This window comes from Hemicordylus capensis, chromosome 6, assembly GCF_027244095.1.
Source record: "Hemicordylus capensis ecotype Gifberg chromosome 6, rHemCap1.1.pri, whole genome shotgun sequence".
Lineage (NCBI taxonomy): Eukaryota > Metazoa > Chordata > Lepidosauria > Squamata > Cordylidae > Hemicordylus > Hemicordylus capensis.
The window spans coordinates 140,462,013-140,480,880 of record NC_069662.1 but is presented as its reverse complement, the minus strand read 5'-3'; the positions used below and the strand labels follow the sequence as shown (position 1 = coordinate 140,480,880).

Genomic DNA, 18,868 nt, shown 5'->3' with positions numbered 1-18,868 from the left:
GGTGATCTGTGGTGGTTTGGGTGTATTTTGAATGAGCCGAGTAGTTAGCCATTCTTCTTCACATCACCTTGACCTGCATTTCAGTATTAAAAACTATTATGTCACTACATGGCTCCTGAATTTTGTGGGTATATTTATTTATACCTATTACTAAACACAATTCAATGGGAAATTGCCCTCTACACAGCATGTTAAAATGAATGGGGTCCAATCCAAACAGCCATTTCAAGGTAGCTTGCACAGAACTTCCTGATAGACTTTACTTATTCAGTGAACCATCTAGCCAAAGTTAAACTTTTTTAGGTCTCATTGATTTTAATAGGAGGTGTGCATGTCTATGCATGTTTCAGTTGGATTCAGTTGAACTTACTCCTCGGTAAGCTTGTACCAGACTGCAGAGTTGAGTGTCTGCTTAATTTCTCTCACTAAATCAATGGAATTTATTAATCTTATGTAATTTTCCTTGTTTTAATATTGTAAACAGCTTTGGGTGTCTTTGTTAAGGCAGGAAGGCAGTATAAAATGCAACAAATAAATAATAATTAATAAACAGGATTTAAAAGGTCTTGATTTTGACAGGATCATGCCTTGGGTTTTTATCCCACCCTGTCCAAAAGGCTCACATCAGGAAAGGTTGCAATTTAAAGTAAGAGAGAGAGAGTGTGTGTGTGTGTGTGTGTGTGTGTGTGTGTGTGTGTGTGTGTGTGTGTGTGTGTGAGAGAGAGAGAGAGAGAGAGAGAGAGAGAGAGAGAGAGAGAGAGAGAGAGAGAGAGAGTGAGAGAGAGAGAAGGGGAAACACAATAAATAATACAATAAAATACCAGAAAACATTATGCTTAGGACCAACAAAATGAACAGAGAAAGAGAACAGCTACAGCCCGTTCTCTTCTTGTTCTTCCCCCTAACTTGACTTGTATGCTCCTGCTCTATGGGGATCATCACCACCCCACTTCAAAGACCAACATATCCACTGTGAACAGGCATCCTCTAATCCAAACAGCCAACAGCTCCCCAAAACTTCTGATTCTTACAGAGTTTCAGGGTAAGATGGAATTGTGGCAGATTGCTGGCCAGATTGGAGTATAGTTATAATTAAACAAGCTGTGGGGGATAAATGTCCCCGGGCTTCCGTGGGATGGGGCCCAGTGGCTGGGTGATAACTAGCTCTTCTAAAGTAAAGATCGGGGGGAGGCAAAGAAGGCCAGGGCCTTGGGGGCAGGGGCCCATCTTCACTTTTTGTCCCAGATCCCATTTCAACCTTGCTATGCCCTGGGGCCAGATGGTTGCTGCAGTATAATATCTTTCCCTCCTTCCAAAAACAAAGGACTGCAGGATTTTGTCCCAGCTGCTGCAGCTTTCTGGGTTGGTGGCAAGAATGTTCTCATCAGCTGGCCAAATCTTAACAACTGGTTTCAGCTGCATGAGTGTTGGGGCAGCCCTTTAGTGAGGCAGGGTGAAGTGGGCGCCTCAGGCGTGGGAACAAGGAGGGGTGTGAGGGAGGCAAGTGCCAGTCCATGGGCCTCCCTGCCGCTGTCCTCCCTGCCACAAGTACCCATCTGGGGCCATGCTGTTCATTTTCCGCTCCTCGCCCTACTACTCTCTCTTTCCTCTCCCCCCACAACAGGAACTAGGAACACCCCTGCCACCATTGCCTGACATGGTGGCATAAGCCGAGAGTGCTTGTGTGCTGCCTCCGCCGCCGCATCATGGCTTGAGAATGCTGAGCACCTTCCCATGGGGAGCATCACACTGTCCTTTGCCTCAGGCAGCAAGATGTCTTGGGCCTCCCCTGAATGGTGTTCAAGTGAATCAGACTTTTCCCTTCTTCTCCAAGGGCTATGAAGACTTAAGGGGCCCTAGCGCTCGCCTCCCACTTTCTGGTTTGGTAGCAGCATAAAGCCTTTTAACTCCTTGGCTTGTATAGCTGGGCAGATGCTATGTGCCAGTCAAATGTCCTGGTCATGAATGTGCTGACACAGCAGCACTGCACACACATGCACACAGACACATACACACACTCCCCAAAACCAATCCCGGCTCATTAGCACCATGGTTCATACACAACCAGAATCCCCATAAAGGCAAGATACAACATCCACATTTTGATAAAAGAGTGTTGCCTAACAACACATGTCCTTTGTTTTATACTGTTGTTCAAATGCCATTGAACAGCAACTTCCAACAAGTTCTGGATACAGAGCACATATATGTCAAACATTTACATATATCTAGAAGACATGCTACTTCTTAAAGATATGTCAAGAAGACTCTTGACATATCCTTAAGACTCTTCTTAAGGAGAGTTTCTTTGTGCTCTCCAGCAACATTACCTCAGCAATAACTGGCTTTTTCCCAGCCCGTTTAAATGGAAGGGACCTGATCTAGCTGAAACACAGAACTGCTAATGGTGTTGGGTCCACTTTGATTCCCTTGGCAAGATGGTTCATTTTTTTCAGGCCCAGGATGCAGGCATAGCCTGACCTAGCTGAGAACCAGGTCCATGAGGGTAGTGGTGAAAGGCGTGGTCTACTAATTCTTTAAAATGACTTGCTCAAAATGATATAAGAAAGCCACAAAGCAAGATCAGTATCTTGATTCGAGGTCCATAGAAGCAGAATGCAGAAGTCTATTGTGGGAAAATATTTCTTGTTTGGATGCACATCCAAGACTAATTTTGCTTCTGGACTGAAACCCTTGATGTTGTTCCCCCCGCCCCTGCCGCCTTCCAAGCCATTAGAAAATTGCAGACTTACCAGGACTCTATAGCAGGGGTGGCTCACCTGAGGTTCTCCAGCCATTGTTGGACTACAACTATCATCATTCCTAGCTGTAATTTATTGCAACTGGAGATAATGGGAGTAATAGACCAGCTAGAGAGCTGTGTGTGGGCCATCCTTGCTGTATAGAAGGGGACACAGGGACAGTTGATGCTGCGATGGGCAGAGAAAGATACGAAAGACACAGTTCCACTCCCTCTTGTTGGGGGGGGGGGTCCTTGGAGTATAAGGCCACTAGTGACCACCAGAAAAGGCATTCTTGGTGAGTGATTCACGTCTACACCATTCCCTTCCATTGGACATTAATCAGAGCATCTTTCCAAAAGAATACAAGACCTTGCTACTTGAGATGCATTTCAATTATCAGGGCAAGTATGAATGAATGACCAAACTGGAATAACCTATACTAGGTTATTGAAGACAGACAAAAGTCAAAGAGTGCATGGAATGTTAATCTTAAGTGGTTTTTCTGCAGTGCTTGACAGAAGTAACATTCCCACTTTGAAATACCCCTTGACTCATATCTATTATGGATCTTTAGGGAGACGTTGAGGCCAAGATAAAACACAAGACATTGGCTTTACAAAATTGAAATATTTTGTTCTTGAATGCAGAGTTTTATTTGATAATATCAGGTACCATCATGTTGGGTAATGAGGAGTTTGTTGGGATGTGGTTTTTAAAAACTTTCTTTTAGATGTTGTGGGAACCAGAAGTCTTGAGCAATCCGCAAGCAAGATTCAAAGCAAGACTTGTTTTCAATGTTCCTTTAGCTACTTACAAGCAGTCTGCTACCCAAATAACAGCTGTCCTGAAATCTACTGAGTTACAGAGGGATGAAATTGCACCATTAAAAGCTTGGGTGCTAAAAGATCAAACACCCATCAATTTACCAGTCACATGCTAGATCTTCAAGATGTCCAGGAAAGAGTGCTGAGGTTGAGGTGATGCAAGGGTTAAACAAGAAGTGGGAGCAGGAGGGCCAGTTTGCCACTTATTTGCTCATCTGAAGTCAATTCCAGCAATAGGACAAGGCAATAGTCCTGCAAACTACTTCAGTGCAAGTCCACTGAAATGAATAAAGGCTGTGCAGCTCCAGTGCTTCACATATGTATGGCGCTGTAATCCTCTAGCACAATCATCTCAGAAGATCAGATCGGACAGCTGCTTTGAAGATTGCCAACATATTCAAAAAGAACGCTGGACCCTCCATTGTCAAGGCCTCCAGAAATTCTGAGACATGCCAACCTCTTAATAAACGTACATGGCAGTTTTCCCCCCCTTAGTTTACATTTCCAGAAAACCACACATGGATTAAAGATGTCTTCTTGTTGTCCTAACTGATTGGTAACAGAACAGAAGGTATTATATCTCTCAAACTAGAATTTCCCAAACTATATTTGCTTGCCACTCAAAAAGACAAATAGGAAATAGAGTGATTTTTCTATTGCAAATGCTGAAGAGCTTATAGAACTGGCTGATAATGTTCGACCCTTTCCAGAAGTGCTTCGGAATATCCAGGGGAATAATATCTGAAAGAGAGGAGAAAAAGAAGTGCCTTGATTAAAACTCATCATGCTAAATACAAAAACTATAGTCTAACTCAGAATTAGGCACAATTCAGTCTGGTGAAATAAATCATTAGACAACCTCCAGGCTAATAATGCATGTGCCAAAGAGCCTTTTGCACATGCAATGGAAGAAGGGTTATTTTTGTTGATTCCCCCCTTTCCTCTGCAGTCCTCTGTACCTCCCAAAAATATGTCCTTGGGAGTCCCACAACTGAGGATCAGTGAAAAATTGCCTCTGCCCCATAGCACATGCAAAATGTCACTTTGATTAAGGTAGATCAACTTTTTAAACTGGGTGACTGCCCACCAACTGGGCTTTGAGGGAATGTTTTCTAGCAGCCTGATGCCTTCTGAACTCACATGCTTACATCAAAACAAGATAGCATTAGAAGACCAGGGTTTTCAAAGTGATTATTGGGACAGGGACAGGCCTAGTTAGATGCAGGGATGGCCAACCAGAGCCTCTCCAACTGTTGTTGGACTACTACAACATCATCATTGGCTGGGGATGATGGGAGTTGTAGTCCAACAACAGCTGAAGAAGCTCAAGTTGGCCACCTTTGGTCTTATGTATATATAAATCCCTATCACCAAACAGAACACTTGTTCACATGACCAGTGGATAGTGCTGGGATATCCCTGTGCTGGCGTGGAGAACTCCGGGTGAATAGGAGCTATTCCAGGGCGGGGCTCCCGCCACATGGCTCTTCCCAGCTTTGCCAGCCATGGGGAGAGCACAGCACTGAGTGGGCCACCTGTGTCGGCTTTGACTGACCCCCACAGAGAGTGAGCGAGACGCCGACACAGAATGGCGTAGTCTCGCGAGACTTGAGGGGGTCTCTCGTTAGATCTCGCTCCAAGATCTCAGCCAGTGCCAAGGTCTTGCAAGAGTTACCTTGAGTGTCAGGGAATATATAAAGGAGGACTGGCCGATGATGAGGGGCCAGTCCAGGATGAGGGCTTCTACTGGAAAGAGCCCTGTGACTTCTACTGGGCACTGGGGAGCAAGACTGGGAAAGGTGTGTGAGCAGAACAAGCCAGGCAGTAGCTCTTGATTCCCAGTGACTGCCCGACTCTGAGGCTGACATCACCGCCATTCTTCTCCACCAAAGGGCAATCAAGCCTTCTATCCCCCCACCCCACCTTGTGGGCTTGCTCCTGATTTTTGGTCCTGTGAGAGTAAAAAGTAAGGTAGGAGGTTGGGAGTGTGGTCATCTGCTAAGCCTCAGCTGGGTAGGATGAGCGTACCCTGCCCAGATTCCATCTCCAGCTTCTGAACGAGGTAGGAGGAAAAACAGTCCTACACAGCTGGTGCTTAGCAGACGATCACGCTTTCACCTTGCATTTTACTTGAACACGACCAAAAATCAGGAGTGTACACAGCTCCAGAAGCTGGGTAGAACACTTGTGCTACTCACTTAACAGTCATGTGAACAAGCTGCTGTAACTTGACCTGCCATGACGGAGAATGCTGCAATCAATGGAGCAACTCTCTACTCTTTCCAGATTGTTTTATGCTTCTCTGAAGTCTATTTCTCAGTGAACTGAAGCATGCCAGGGAAACATGGCCTAGCCCCTTCACTTTCCTCAGGGTGCAAATATAATTTAAATGCCAAGTTAATTTCTAGTGTGCTTTGAACATACAAATCCTTCCCAAGGATAAATCAACAACAGGAAAACTAGTCTGACTTGTTCTCTTCCAAGCTACTCCAGAAAGTTGTGTCCAATTTTTCACAGGTGTGAAAAACTACATTCTGCTCAAGTTCACTCTTCACTGAGAAGCTGCTATCTCTACAGTTGCCTGGGAGAACAACACACACTAAAAAGTTGTTTCCATAGCTCTGATTTCCCCTGTGGAAAATCCTGCATGTCCGAGACACGTCAGAAAGCAGACTGAGAACTGGACACCGACCAGACATTAAACTGTTTCTTCACCTTCTGCATATTGGGCGCTGTGTTGTGATGTGGCCCTGGCTGTTTGCAATTTGTCACTAGAGCCTAAGAAATGGATCCCTTTGTTCAGCACAGGGCTGGAACCTCAAAACAAGTTCAGCTGGCGTCCCTCTATTTAAAATGTTGATTTCCCAACACTGCTTATTCCTGTTAAGATTTGTCAAGAAGATGTTGCAAGAAAAAGAGCTGCACATTCTTCTTCAAGGGGTGCCCTTTAGGGAAGGCAGGTGTGTGCCAAAGGGTCAAAGGAACCCTTCTACAAACAAACTCTGGTTGACAAATCTGTAGGGACTGGTGCCTGAATAGGCTTGTTTTTCTCTTGCCTTCCCATCCCTTTTGTATCATTTCTGTTAGACTGTAAGCTAGCAGGCAAGGCCTGTGTGGTTTTTTAACCTATGCACAGTGCCTAGAAAATTGTAGGAACAACAACAACATGATTTATTTCTCAGGAACACCTATTCCAGATGATTAGAAGGCAAACATGGTAACCACAACAAATGCCTTTCAAGTGAAAGCTCCTTCGTTTGTACTTTAATCTTGAATATATTTCCAAGAACTGGCCTTTGACCCCTGCTGAGAAATGCACTTTCCCCCTTCTGCCTTCACTGAAACCTAAAATTGCACCCCTGCTTCCTTGCTGTTTTGCTTAGAGATAGCAAAGAAAAACACAAGTGTCCAAAGACTTCTCCTGAGAGAGCTGTCTCAATGGTTGTCAGATCCCTCAAAGATTTTACTTGGAAAAATTTACGGCTGTCTAACTATTCCCTCTTGGGCAGGAATTCAAAGTATAGAAATGTGTCCTCCTCACCACCCTCATATCCCAGTATAAAGGTCAGCTCTAAGAGCAGTATGTGGTATTTACACACACAGAGGGTAAGAAACTGTATAGGCAGAACTAGGGGAGAAAATAGTTCCTTAATATTTCAGACCACACCCACACGGTCTTTTCTAGACAAACACAAAAGTGTCTGCGAAGGCACAGTAAGGCTTAGGGTCAAAGTAGACAATAGGGCTATTCAAACAGCCAGGTGGGCAGGGAAGCAGGTGGGTGGGTGAAGGCTGCGCAAACCTTACCTTCACCCCAGACAAGTACACATATGTTGTTGGGAGCGCAAACCGTGCTCCCAGATGAGCAGTGCTTTTCTGAGCAGCGTGCAGCTCCGGAGGTTGGGATAAGACGTCCCAGCTAGATGCTCTACCACTGAGCTACAGCCCCATCCCCAAAAGGTGGCATACGCAGGTCTTCTATCCAGGCATGGACCACACCAAGTCCTGCTTAGCTTCAGCAAGGTGGCTATATCATGTGCCCTTAGACGACGATCTGGGAATGGGGGGATGGCCAGCTTTCCCCGCCACATGCACAATGGTCCAGATCCAGATTCAAGTCAGAGGCCCCAGGGAAGGGGGGGGGTGGGGGAAACCAAGTACACGAGAAACTATCAAGTGCTTAATGTATTGTCTACTTTGACCCTTATCTCTAGGTGAAACTGCAAACAATTAAAAATACAAAACAAACAAGTTGATCTTTCACTGAACCAACATTTCTTGATGTGGGAGGATGCAATTGTTTGAATAACATAGACAATGCTATTACTTTAACACTGTTTGAGTGCTATGTAAATAGAAATCTGGCTGCATTGTATACATTTACTAACAATGTGAACATCTGTTGAAAAACCTACATGCACTTTCTTGGAAATAAGTCCCACGGAAATGAGTGGTTTCCTTGAGAGAATATATATATATATATATATATATATATATATATATATATATATATATATATATATATATATGGGGGCACACACTGCATGGACAATTATTAAAAATATCTATCTGCCACTTTTCAGCAAAAGCTCTCAAAGTGATTCATTTGCACAGCAAAAGGAATGAAGATATGGTTCCCTGTCCCAAAAGGCTCATAATCTAAAAAGAAACACAAGGGAGACACCAGCGGCAGCCACTGGGAGGGAAGCTATGTCAGCATGAATAGAAACAGCTACTTTGTCCCTGCTAAAGGTGCCTCTTTGCCCAGTTAGCAGGAGCTTACACCAGATAAAATGAACTGGCACCTTGATCCTAGTCATGGAGGTCATTCACACAATCAAAAGCTGTTCTACCGGGGTTTGGGAGCTTTGTGTGCTCCCAATTTTCAGTTGTGTGGAAGCAAGGTTAAAGAGAAACCTGGGTAGAGTGATTGTGTGGAAGCAAGGTAGGAGGGAATCCTGGGTAGCTTTTCTTCTTATCTTGCTTCCCCACAATCACTTCTACCCAAGTTTTCCTCTTACCTTGCTTCCAAAATTGGGAGCACACATAGCTCCCAAACTCAGGTAGAACATAGTTTTTGATTGTGTGAATTATCTCATTGTCTTTAGCACATCTGCCTATCAGACCAGCCTAGCAAGTTTTCTGTGATGTTAATATAAAGGTGTGTTCCGTACTGGAGACAGCAACCCTGGACACCTTTTGTGGGAAATATTAGACCTTCCCCACCCTCGTCCCACCCCCTCTACTGGTTCCTTCTGGGAGAAATAAAAAGAACTCTGTTGAACCTTCCCAACTGCGGGAGCAAGCCACGACACACTACTACATTTCTATGGAATTCTCACACAGATGGCCAACAGAGAGAATGCAGCCGCACGGCACTTTTGTGATCTGGGTGAAGTAATGTCCTTGCAGAGCAGGGCTGCCCAAGTTTGGCTCCTCAGCTGCTATTGGACTAGAACTCCCATCGTCCCCAGCTACAGTGGGGACATCATCCCCAGCTACAACCATCAGGAATGATGGGGGTTGTAGTCCAAAACCAGCTGGAGGGCCGAAGTTGTGTAACCCCATTGTAGAGGATAGGCCAACTTCTTACACCGACTTCACTAATGTAGCTGGTTGGGAGACAATTGCACTCCAGGAAAGGGGGTGGTGGGAGCATTAAGGGAAGTTGAAATCCAGTTTAGGAGCCTAAGATTTAGGCAGGTGGGTAAAAACTGATACCAACCATTTGAGGATGAGGCCACAAAGCTAAGGAACAGAGGGCTACGACTATATCTCCTATATTCTGTCTCTCTCCTTGATTAGCCTTCTTGTCCAGATAAGATCATCTTTATAGCTAGATGCTACCTGTAGGCCTCCAGTTAGCCAGCTGTTGCTAAGCAGAATTATGGAGGATCGTTGCCTCTGCACTGTGTGACTTTATGACTGGAAACATTGGACGGTAATCAATTTCATAGCATATTTATTAGGGCCAAAACCTGCCCTCTGTTCTGCTGTTTGCTATCTGTGCTATGCTTGGCATTCTCCAGAAACAAATGTTCTGGAGAATGCCCAGAGTATTCTTTGTGTGCAATCATCCTGAATACTAAGATTGAGAAGTACTTCCCAATACAAGGAAGTATTTTACTTCCCAATACAGAGAAGATAATAATACAGGTAGATCATATGCACATTTAGGAAGATCACATCACAATACAGGTAGGTCAAATACATATGCATTCTGCTATATATGCTATGTAGAGCATTCCAAAAATTCACGTTTTTGTATACAATCATCTTGAATACTGTGGTTGAGGACCACTTCCCCAAACAGGGAAGTAGATCACAATACAAGTGGGTTACCTGTATTAAATATGCACATTTTTCACAAATGTGCAACTGGTTTTGAGTTAGTAAAAAGATAAGGAAACATCTGGAAAACACAGTCTCATCCCAATATATGCTCAGCAGCATGGGATGTATCAACTGTCACACACGTACTGTGTCCAGAAAGTGATGTTATATGGCATTAAATGCAGATGAAATAAGTACATACTTAGGATCAAGATGCAGCCATTTTATTTTGTAGAAAAGTTTCTTAGGCAGAACTCCTTTATTTTGTCATGTTGAATGCTGCACCCTTTGTTCATCATCAGCATCCTCTTCTGCTGAATCGCTGTCAGGTGTAAAACATACAGTGGATTCTTCCTTTTGGTCATATTGCCTTGATTCTTTCTCCAACAAAACAGGCTCTAAGTTTGGCAGTTCGCTGGTGGTTGGTTTTTCATTTTCACTGAAGTATGCTACATTGCATATTTTAATTGTTTCTGTGGCAAGATCTAAAATCCTATATCCTTTACATCCTATAGAATAGCCAACAAGTATTCCTTCCTCATATCTACAGTTGAGTTTAGTCCTTTTGGCTTTTGATATATTATACCTACAAAGATTAGAATCATTCAGACAATGGTTTTTCCTGTGGCACTCTATGGATGCGAAAACTGGTCTTTGAAGAACCAAGATAGAAAAAGTATTGACGCTTTTGAACTTTGGTGCTGGTGAAGACTTTTGAGGATGCCATGGACAGCCAGGAAAACAAACAAATGGATCATAGAACAAATCAATCCAGAATTTTCACTCAAGGCACAAATGACCAGGCTCAAACTATCATACTTCAGATACATTATGCGAAAAACCAGCTCCCTAATGCTATTATGCATTATGAAGTCCATAATGCTAGGAAAAGTTGAAGGAAAGAGAAGAAAAGGACGAGCAGCAGCAAGGTGGATGGACTCGATTATGACAGCAATGAAGAGAGACCTTACTGAGAGACCTTAAAGGCCAAGCTGAAGACTGATCATCCTGGAAAGAATCTATCTATGTGGTCGCTATGAGTCGATGTCGACTTGATGGCACTTAATCAATCAATCAATCAATCAATCTTGGTGTATTCTTTAGATCCAAACACTCTTATATGTCTCAAAGTGGGCTTGTTGCCATGCCATAACTTATGTGGCGTTGTTCCTGTGGCCTTTGTTGGCAATCTGTTTTGCAGGAAAGTAGCAGTCATCACTGCCTCTCCACAAAATTTAGTAGCCAAACTAGCATCTACAAGTATGCCTCTCATCATTTCCATAAGAGAACGGTTCATTCTTTCTGCCACTCCATTTTGCTCTGCAGTATAAGGAACAGTATTTTTATGTTCAATGCCCTCCGCCTTTAGGAATCTTATGACATCATTCCCAGTGTATTCACAACCATTGTCAGTACGGAGATTCTGTAGCTTTCTCCCAAACTTGTTGCTCACTCTTGCAACATATTATTTTAGTCTTTCAAGTACTTGTCCCTTTTCATTTAACAGGTATGTATATGTGTTTCTAGAATAGTCATCAGTGAAAGTAATAACATATCTATTCCCACCTGATGTATTAACTTGCATAGGTCTACAAACATCACTATGAATCAGTTCCAAAGGATGCTATGTTTCCCTTTCTTTGCATGGAAGAAAAGCAGGCCATGTTGCCTTTGCTCCTATAGAGCATGCACACTTTGATTCAGTGCTGCAGGGGGCTATTTTTAGCCCCTTTACCAAATCCAACTTTTCAGCCTGACATATCATTTTGGCATCTCTATGGCCTAACCTTCTGTGCCACAGATTCAGACATCCTTTGTGTGTGCATTCCTTCACTGTTTTGGCTTTTTCAGTCACACATTCTACTTCAAACAATCCATTCTTTTGTAAAACTGCTTTCATAAGCAATTCCTGTTTATGAGTAATGAAACAGTGCCTTCCTTTAAATTTTACTTTGTAGCCCCTTTCTGTAGCATATTTTACAGACATCGCACTTGTTTCTAGAGTAGGCACATACAAAGCTTCTTCAATTGTTAATCCAATGGTTTCTCCTTTCTCCAGTTTGCAGAGCAACTGTGCAGATCCTTTCCCTTCTGCATACATCAGTTTCCCATCTGCCAAGTATATAGGGACTTTACAACTTCTATCTAGGTGTATAAATCTCTCCCTTCTCTAATCAGGTTGCACGTATCACCTGGGTCAGTGCAAATGCCACTGCTGCATTTCTCAGACTTCTCTTCCAAAGCTTTGTCTGTCCTTGCAAGTTATGTCCTTTGCTTATTAGCTTTAGTCCCTTATTCCTTGTAAGTTCTGTACTCTGTGTTCCCAGATGACTCACTCTCTTTGCAACTTTGTTTTGCTTGCCTTTTGTCAGAACTCTTTATTCTTGGGACACTTGTTCTGTAAGTGTTTGGGGCTTCCACAAATAAAGTATTTCTTATTTCTTTGCAAGGTTCTAAATGCATTTTCTTCACTTTCCTTTGGTTGCCTCTCATCCCATCTTCACAAATCAAAGTTCTCTAGACAGTTAATTACAAATTGTAAGTCTGCCATCCTCCTTGACTTCCAAGGCACTAGTAACACTATCAAAGCAATATGGCAAACTATTCAACAGCAATCCTATCAAAACTGCATCTGGCATGATTACTTCTTGAGCTTACAGTTGCCTAGATATTTCTAACATTTCATGTATGTGCTTGGACAGGCTTTCTCCTTCTCTAAGTCTTTTATTGCTCAGTTTTCTTACTAGATGCACTTTGGAAACTACAGACTTCTTTTTATATAATGTCTTCAGAGTTTCCCACATATCGTTTGCATTTTCTTTGTCTCTTAGATGCACTAAGATTGGGTCATTCATTGCCAAACAAATAATTCCTGATGCCTTTTCATCTGTTCTGCCCCATTCTTTCTGCTCCTTTCCTGCATCTGCAGGACGCTGAGTGTGCAGAACACTGCCAAGCCCATGACTCTTGAGGAGCATATCCATCTTGAAAGACCAGAGTTCATACTCAGAATCTTGCAACTTTTCAGTCATTTGGAATCCTTTTGCTGTCTCCATTTTCAAAGCTTTTCTCTTTTCTCTGCTCACTGTTTAACGTTCTAGGCTTTTCTTTTTTATTTACTGGCTTCTGGGCTCATAAACCTTTGTAGGGGAAGAATGGCATTTCAGTCCCCAAATAGCGGAACAAAACCAGTTTGGTGAGAAAGCAGCAAAGCAAGAGGTCTTGCAACAGTTCTTTAGTATTGAAGAACTACAAGGATTTATTTAAAGAAAAGGTTACAAACAGCTTATTTTAGCTGTAGCTCGTGGCTGAAGAGAGTGACCAAACAAACAGCCATCTCTGGAGAGACAAAATGGAGACTAACACTGGAAGAACCAAGAGGGGAGGAGTCCAGCACTTTTATCCATGACCTTAACCCCCCACCTGCCAGTGGTCACTATGAGACACTGCAGCTGAGAGCTAATGCTGCCAGGGTCCTAGCTCCAACAGTTCTCAATATCTCGGGCAGGCAATCACAAGACTGATTTTGGTTACGAGACTCAACACTAACTTTTGGCTGGGACATTATGGCCAAGATCCAAAGATACTTTCAGGCAGTCCAAAGCACTTGTGTGCAACAAATGGGATCTTTGTAGAACTGGAACACTGTAGAACTAGAAAAGGTACAGAAGAGGGCAACCAAGAACATCAGGGGCCTGGAACACCTTCCTTATGAGGCAAGGCTCATAAGTCTTTTATTTTATGAAGAAAGGCTCATAAGTCTTTTACACCTGGGGCTTTTTAATTTAGAAAAAAGAAGACCGAGAGGAGATATGACAGAGGTCTATAAAATCACGCATGGTGTGGAAAATGTTGACAGAGAGAAATTTTTCTCCCTCTCACATTCAGGGGTCATCCCATGAAACTGATCACCAAGAAATTTAGGACTGACAAAAGTACTTTTTCCCCACACAACCCATAATCAACCTATGGAATTCTATGCCACAAGATGTGGTGACAGCCAACAGCCTGGATGACTTTAAGAGAGGTTTAGATAAATTCATGGAGGACAGGTGTACCAACGGCTACTAGTCTGAGGGCTATAGGCCACCTCCAGCCTCAGAGGCAGGATGCCCTGAATACCAGTTGCAAGGGAGTAACAGCAGGAAAGAGGGCATGCCCTCTGCTCTTGCCTGTGGGCTTCCGAGAGCCCACAGGCTCTTTCCAACTCAGCTCTTGCCTGTGGGCTTCCCAGAGGCATCTGGTGGGCCACTGTGTGAAACAGGAGGCTGGACTAGATAGGCCTTGGGCCTGATCCAGCAGAGCTTTTCTGATGTTCTTATATATTCTTATGTTCTCTCCCCACCTTTGAACTGCGGGTCCCCATGCTTGCCACATCACAAACTACTTTTGGAGCATGACATCAACGCAGAGGAGCTTCAAAAACACAAGCACAAACAAGTTGGACCTGGGCTCGCATTTCCTTTTAAGTAAATTAATACATAAATATACAAAACTTAATACAAACGAAACAGTTCTCCAGACAGTAGAATTCTTGAGGAACATTAGTGATCCAGTTGCCGTGTTGTGCAAAGTGCCATTATTGATGGGACTGAAAAAGAAAGTCACATAAGCAGCTTGAATTATACAATAAACCTCCCATCTGTAGGCACTGCTTTGAAGAGAGCAAAAGTGAAAATCCAGCATCCTTTTCACCCCCTCACCTGACTATTTCTTCTGGATAACAATTGTTAATCGTGTTGATGTACTCTTGAAGAAGTGATCCTGGCTCTGCTTTTATCTCTTGAACCTTCTGAAGGCCACCGCTTGTTACAAAAAGGCGCCGGGCTTTGGTATCATGTGGCAGAACCTGTTAAAATTGAAGATCAGAATACGAAACTCAGTCTTGCTTTTCAGAGGTTCTTCTCTACCGCAAAGATTTGATCCATGAAAATGAAGTTTGAGAGACACAGAGGGCACAACCCAGCAGAAAGTTCTCTTGTGCAAACTTCACTGAGATGAAATGGAGCAGGATGAAAGCATGGCTCCAGTGGGGATTTTGCAGGAGAACTTCCTGCTGGTTTGCATGCTAAGAACATGGAGAGCAAAAAGGAACTGCAGATGCTACTCAGGGCACTTTCATGCACAATTAAAGCAGGTTTTGCTGTCATTACATATAATATGAATGGACAAACTATATTGGACAGAATGCACATTTGAATTATCAATGCTCTCTTCGGCTTTCTGTTCCACTTTAGCAATGCTTTATCCCATGCTCACATCAGGAGAGGCTCAAAAGCGAGGTCAGCCTTACCTGTAAAAATGCCCTCAGTCAAGTACAAACAAATAAATATTGTTTTACTTTGAAACTTGGCATTCCCTAGACAGCATCTCTACATCAGCACCTCACAGCACCAGCAATGCAAAACCTATCGCGTGGGTAGCAGCTTTTCTAATCTGAACCGTCTCGGTCCGCTTAGCTTGCATTGCATCGTAGGTTTTCCACTCGATCTGACTCAGGCCATAACCCTCCTAATAAAATCTTAAAAGCAGAAAGGTTATCCTTTATTTCACCTTGCCCTCAGTGATTATTTCTAATAATTTAAGGTCCACTGAGCATTGACACTAACCTGTACTACAGAGTGGAAAGAAAGATTCAGCTGAGGTCACTGGGGCTAAGTTAGATGTAGTATGATCCGGGTGGTGACCATGGGGGAGAGAATATATATCAGAGTTCTTTCAGGATTCATCCCTCCTGCCCAAAAGCACTAACAGGCAAAAAGGGACTGGGGAGGTGGGGGGGACGGGACAACTCTTCAAAAGGAAAGGTGATCCTCAGAACAAATAACACTTGTTCCATATAAAGCTACCCCCCTCGCAAAAGGGCTTCAATGAACCCTAATAGGTGGGCCACTTCCAACACAGAGTTTTTGCTGCATGAGGGTAAAAAGCCCTCTAATTTCCAGAGGGCTTGTCCACATTAAGAAATAAAGCCTACCAGAATCAGTCATGCTTGGAGGCAGAGAATGACCCACTGCAGTGTTTACTATGAGACAGCTACTAGATCTGGGCGGCTACATGGCAGCAAACCCACCTATGTAGCCTCCCTTCAAGATGAGGTTAAGGGAGTGATTGCTCCCTTAACCTAATTTTTCTGCTCTGGCACACTCGGGGGAGGGGGATCCCAATAACGCACCGCACACTTGCATGGTGCATTATTGGAGCTCCAAGGGCAGGGCAGCGTGCGGCAGCACTTCCCTGCACCCCAACCCTCAGAGCAACAGAGGAAGCCGCCACTCGTCTGAGCGGGCGATCTGCCCACCCAGGGAAGGAGAGGGAATGATCTGCAGGGAGGGTGAGTGTAACCCACTCTCCCTGCAGACTGCCCCAGAGCTCTTCTCACTGATTGTGAAAAGAGCTCCATAGTTTAGAAACCAAACCATGGTTCAACCTTCCAAATGCACAACAGATAAACCATGGTTTGGAGCTGCTTGTCTGCTCTTGTTTTCCTTCTGCTTATAACTCAGCTTCAGGCATGTAGTGAAGGGTGGGGGTGCCCAGGGACAGTGCGCTGGTACTTCTCGGCTTTTCTGGCTCTCTGGGTGGGCATGGCCATGGGGGATATCATGGAGAGCACCTGCACTTCTGAATGTGCGACTACACTACTATTCAGCTTCATTAGTTCATTTCCGTCTCCATGCAGCCTCTTCAGATGGAACAATGACTATAACCGCAGTTTGACAACTGTTTGTGAACTCACAGCTACCACGAACTGGTTTGAAAACCAGCTTCAAACTATAGTTTGATACAGGACTTGACAAATCCTGGGTGCCAGTGAGACATTATGCCTAAAAATTTAACTGTGGTGCCTAGATTAGGATATTGATGTAGAGTTATGTAATGAAGTCTTTATTTGTCCCAGACAGCCATGCTTCTGTTCTAAGTATGTTACTTGTAAAGGAGATAATGCCCATTTTCTCTTCCCCTCCACAATGACAGTCACTGAATCCAGTAATTCTATCAAGGGTCCATTGTCTGGTTACTAAATTCTTCTTCGGCTGGCTCCAAGATTCAAAGAAAATCTGTCAAGATCTGGTTTGATATCCTAGTTTGCCCGCCCTCAAAAACCACAGTTTGTGACATCAGTACAGATATCAAAACAAATCCCAGCTTGGATTTAAAAACCATGGTTTGGCATGATGTCTGAAAGCAGCAATAGGGCCTTTCAAGTCCTCTTCAAGCACAGAGGGGACAAAGTTTTGCAACACTGATCCCTGCAATTGCACACAGTACAAAGCTTCTGGACTGGCAGCCAGTATAAAGACTAAGAGCCTAACCTTCTTCCCTTGCCTAGTTCACAAAGCAGAAATGTCTGCCTGCTGCATTCTCAACTACCAGCCACTGAATTGGAGAACACTCCGGAACCAGATTCAGGTACTGCTGCCCACAGATAAACAAAGAGGGATCACAAGTAGCTGAAAGAAACAAGACCAGCAATCCCCTCCAGCTTAAAGAATCATATGCAAATGTCCATTTACCTTACTGAACTGACCAACTATGTGCTTCAGAACATTGGGAGGAGCATCTTGCAACAAGGGTTCGAGTGCTGGCAGATGAGTACACTTCTGCAGAATATTCTTTAAAGCCTTCTTTGTCTATCAAAAGGCAAAACATTTGCAGTCAACATCAGCTGACAATCCTCATCAGGAATTGAACAAGCCCACTTGTAAAACCCAGCCCAAGTTACCTCAGCAATGCACAAACTTCAGGTGTCCTTTCAAGCCCTTCAACAATCTTGAAAATACTTCTCGTATATCAAAGTCTGGTTTCTTACAGAAGACAGTAACATTGTGTGCACAACCAGATTTTTTTTAAAGTTAGCAACAACCTTACAAATGTAATGTGCAATACACGTCCCAATGAAATCGATAGGATTTAGGCTGCAATGAATGGCATAACTATCATTGGGTGGACATGTCCTACAAATACGAGCTGCCCCAGACCCTACAAGAAGAGGGCCTGCCAAGTAACACTCACCTGCAGTTCGTCCCCCCCACCATGCTGCTCACCTGTTACCTCCATAGCAGCCCCACTAAGCCCACAGTCACTCCCCCCCCACCCCGGCAGTCCACCTTGGCTTGCCATGGCACAGTTTAATGATGTCATGGCCCGTCAGCAAGCACTGGGCTGTGACATCATCATACTGTGCTGAAGTGGAGAGTGGCGAGGGGAAGCAGTGGCGGCAATGAGGGAAGCAGGAGGTGGCAGGAGGCAGGCAGCAAAGGCAGGCGGAGGAGCCCATCTTCAAACATGGCCCATGGCCACCTTTGGCACTGGAGAAAAGGTCCCCCTCAAAAAAAAAAAAAAATTGGCGGTGCCATGAGCACTGCTAGAACAAGGGGGCCAATGTGCAATTATTACACACGGACCCCTTCTGAGCTTGTTATTCCACTGGCCACAATCCTATGTACACTTACTTGGGAGTAAGCTTCACTGAACACAGTGAGACTTATCTCTGAATAGACATGCATAGGATTGCACAATACAACCTGCATAACTTAGTGTCAGATTGTGGCTACTAAGTCTCATTCCACACAATGAAAATGAAGAAAACAGGCAAAGCAACCCCTGAAATGAAAGGTTGTGTAAAATAAGTACCAGCTTTACTGTATTTAATGTAATGAATTGTCTCAACATTTGCCCAAATGACCATTCCTTACCTGTTTTGCACAATACCACCTTTACCACTAATGCAGACTAGGAATGAAGATCTAATTTTATGTGGGCAAATGATTATACAGAGACTTTACAGTCTATTCAGAGACTATGCTAGTGTCAATACTGTGAAAACTGCCTGATACAGACACAAGCTGACGAAAAAACCAGGAAGCACCCAAACAGAATAGCGAAAAAGGAGACAGTCTGATGGTGCTGTGGAAACCAAGCTTGGTGTAAGAAGGCAAAGGTTCACTTGTAAAAAGGTCTCTT

At 43.8% G+C, this 18,868-nt stretch overlaps 1 protein-coding gene across 2 annotated transcripts in view; it reads right to left on the bottom strand.

Annotated features, from left to right (window-relative positions):
- Positions 1-3,351: 3,351 nt before the first annotated feature.
- Positions 3,352-18,868, bottom strand: part of SPAG6 (sperm associated antigen 6) — an 84,656-nt gene continuing 69,139 nt past the window's right edge. For both annotated transcript variants that reach the window (XM_053263600.1, XM_053263599.1), the window contains 3 exons: positions 17,419-17,535; positions 14,605-14,750; positions 3,352-4,309 (listed from right to left, as the gene is read on the bottom strand). In XM_053263600.1, the coding sequence (XP_053119575.1) occupies positions 4,243-4,309; positions 14,605-14,750; positions 17,419-17,535 (330 nt within the window). In that variant the 3' untranslated portion in view covers positions 3,352-4,242. The remainder of the gene's footprint in view (positions 4,310-14,604; positions 14,751-17,418; positions 17,536-18,868) is intronic.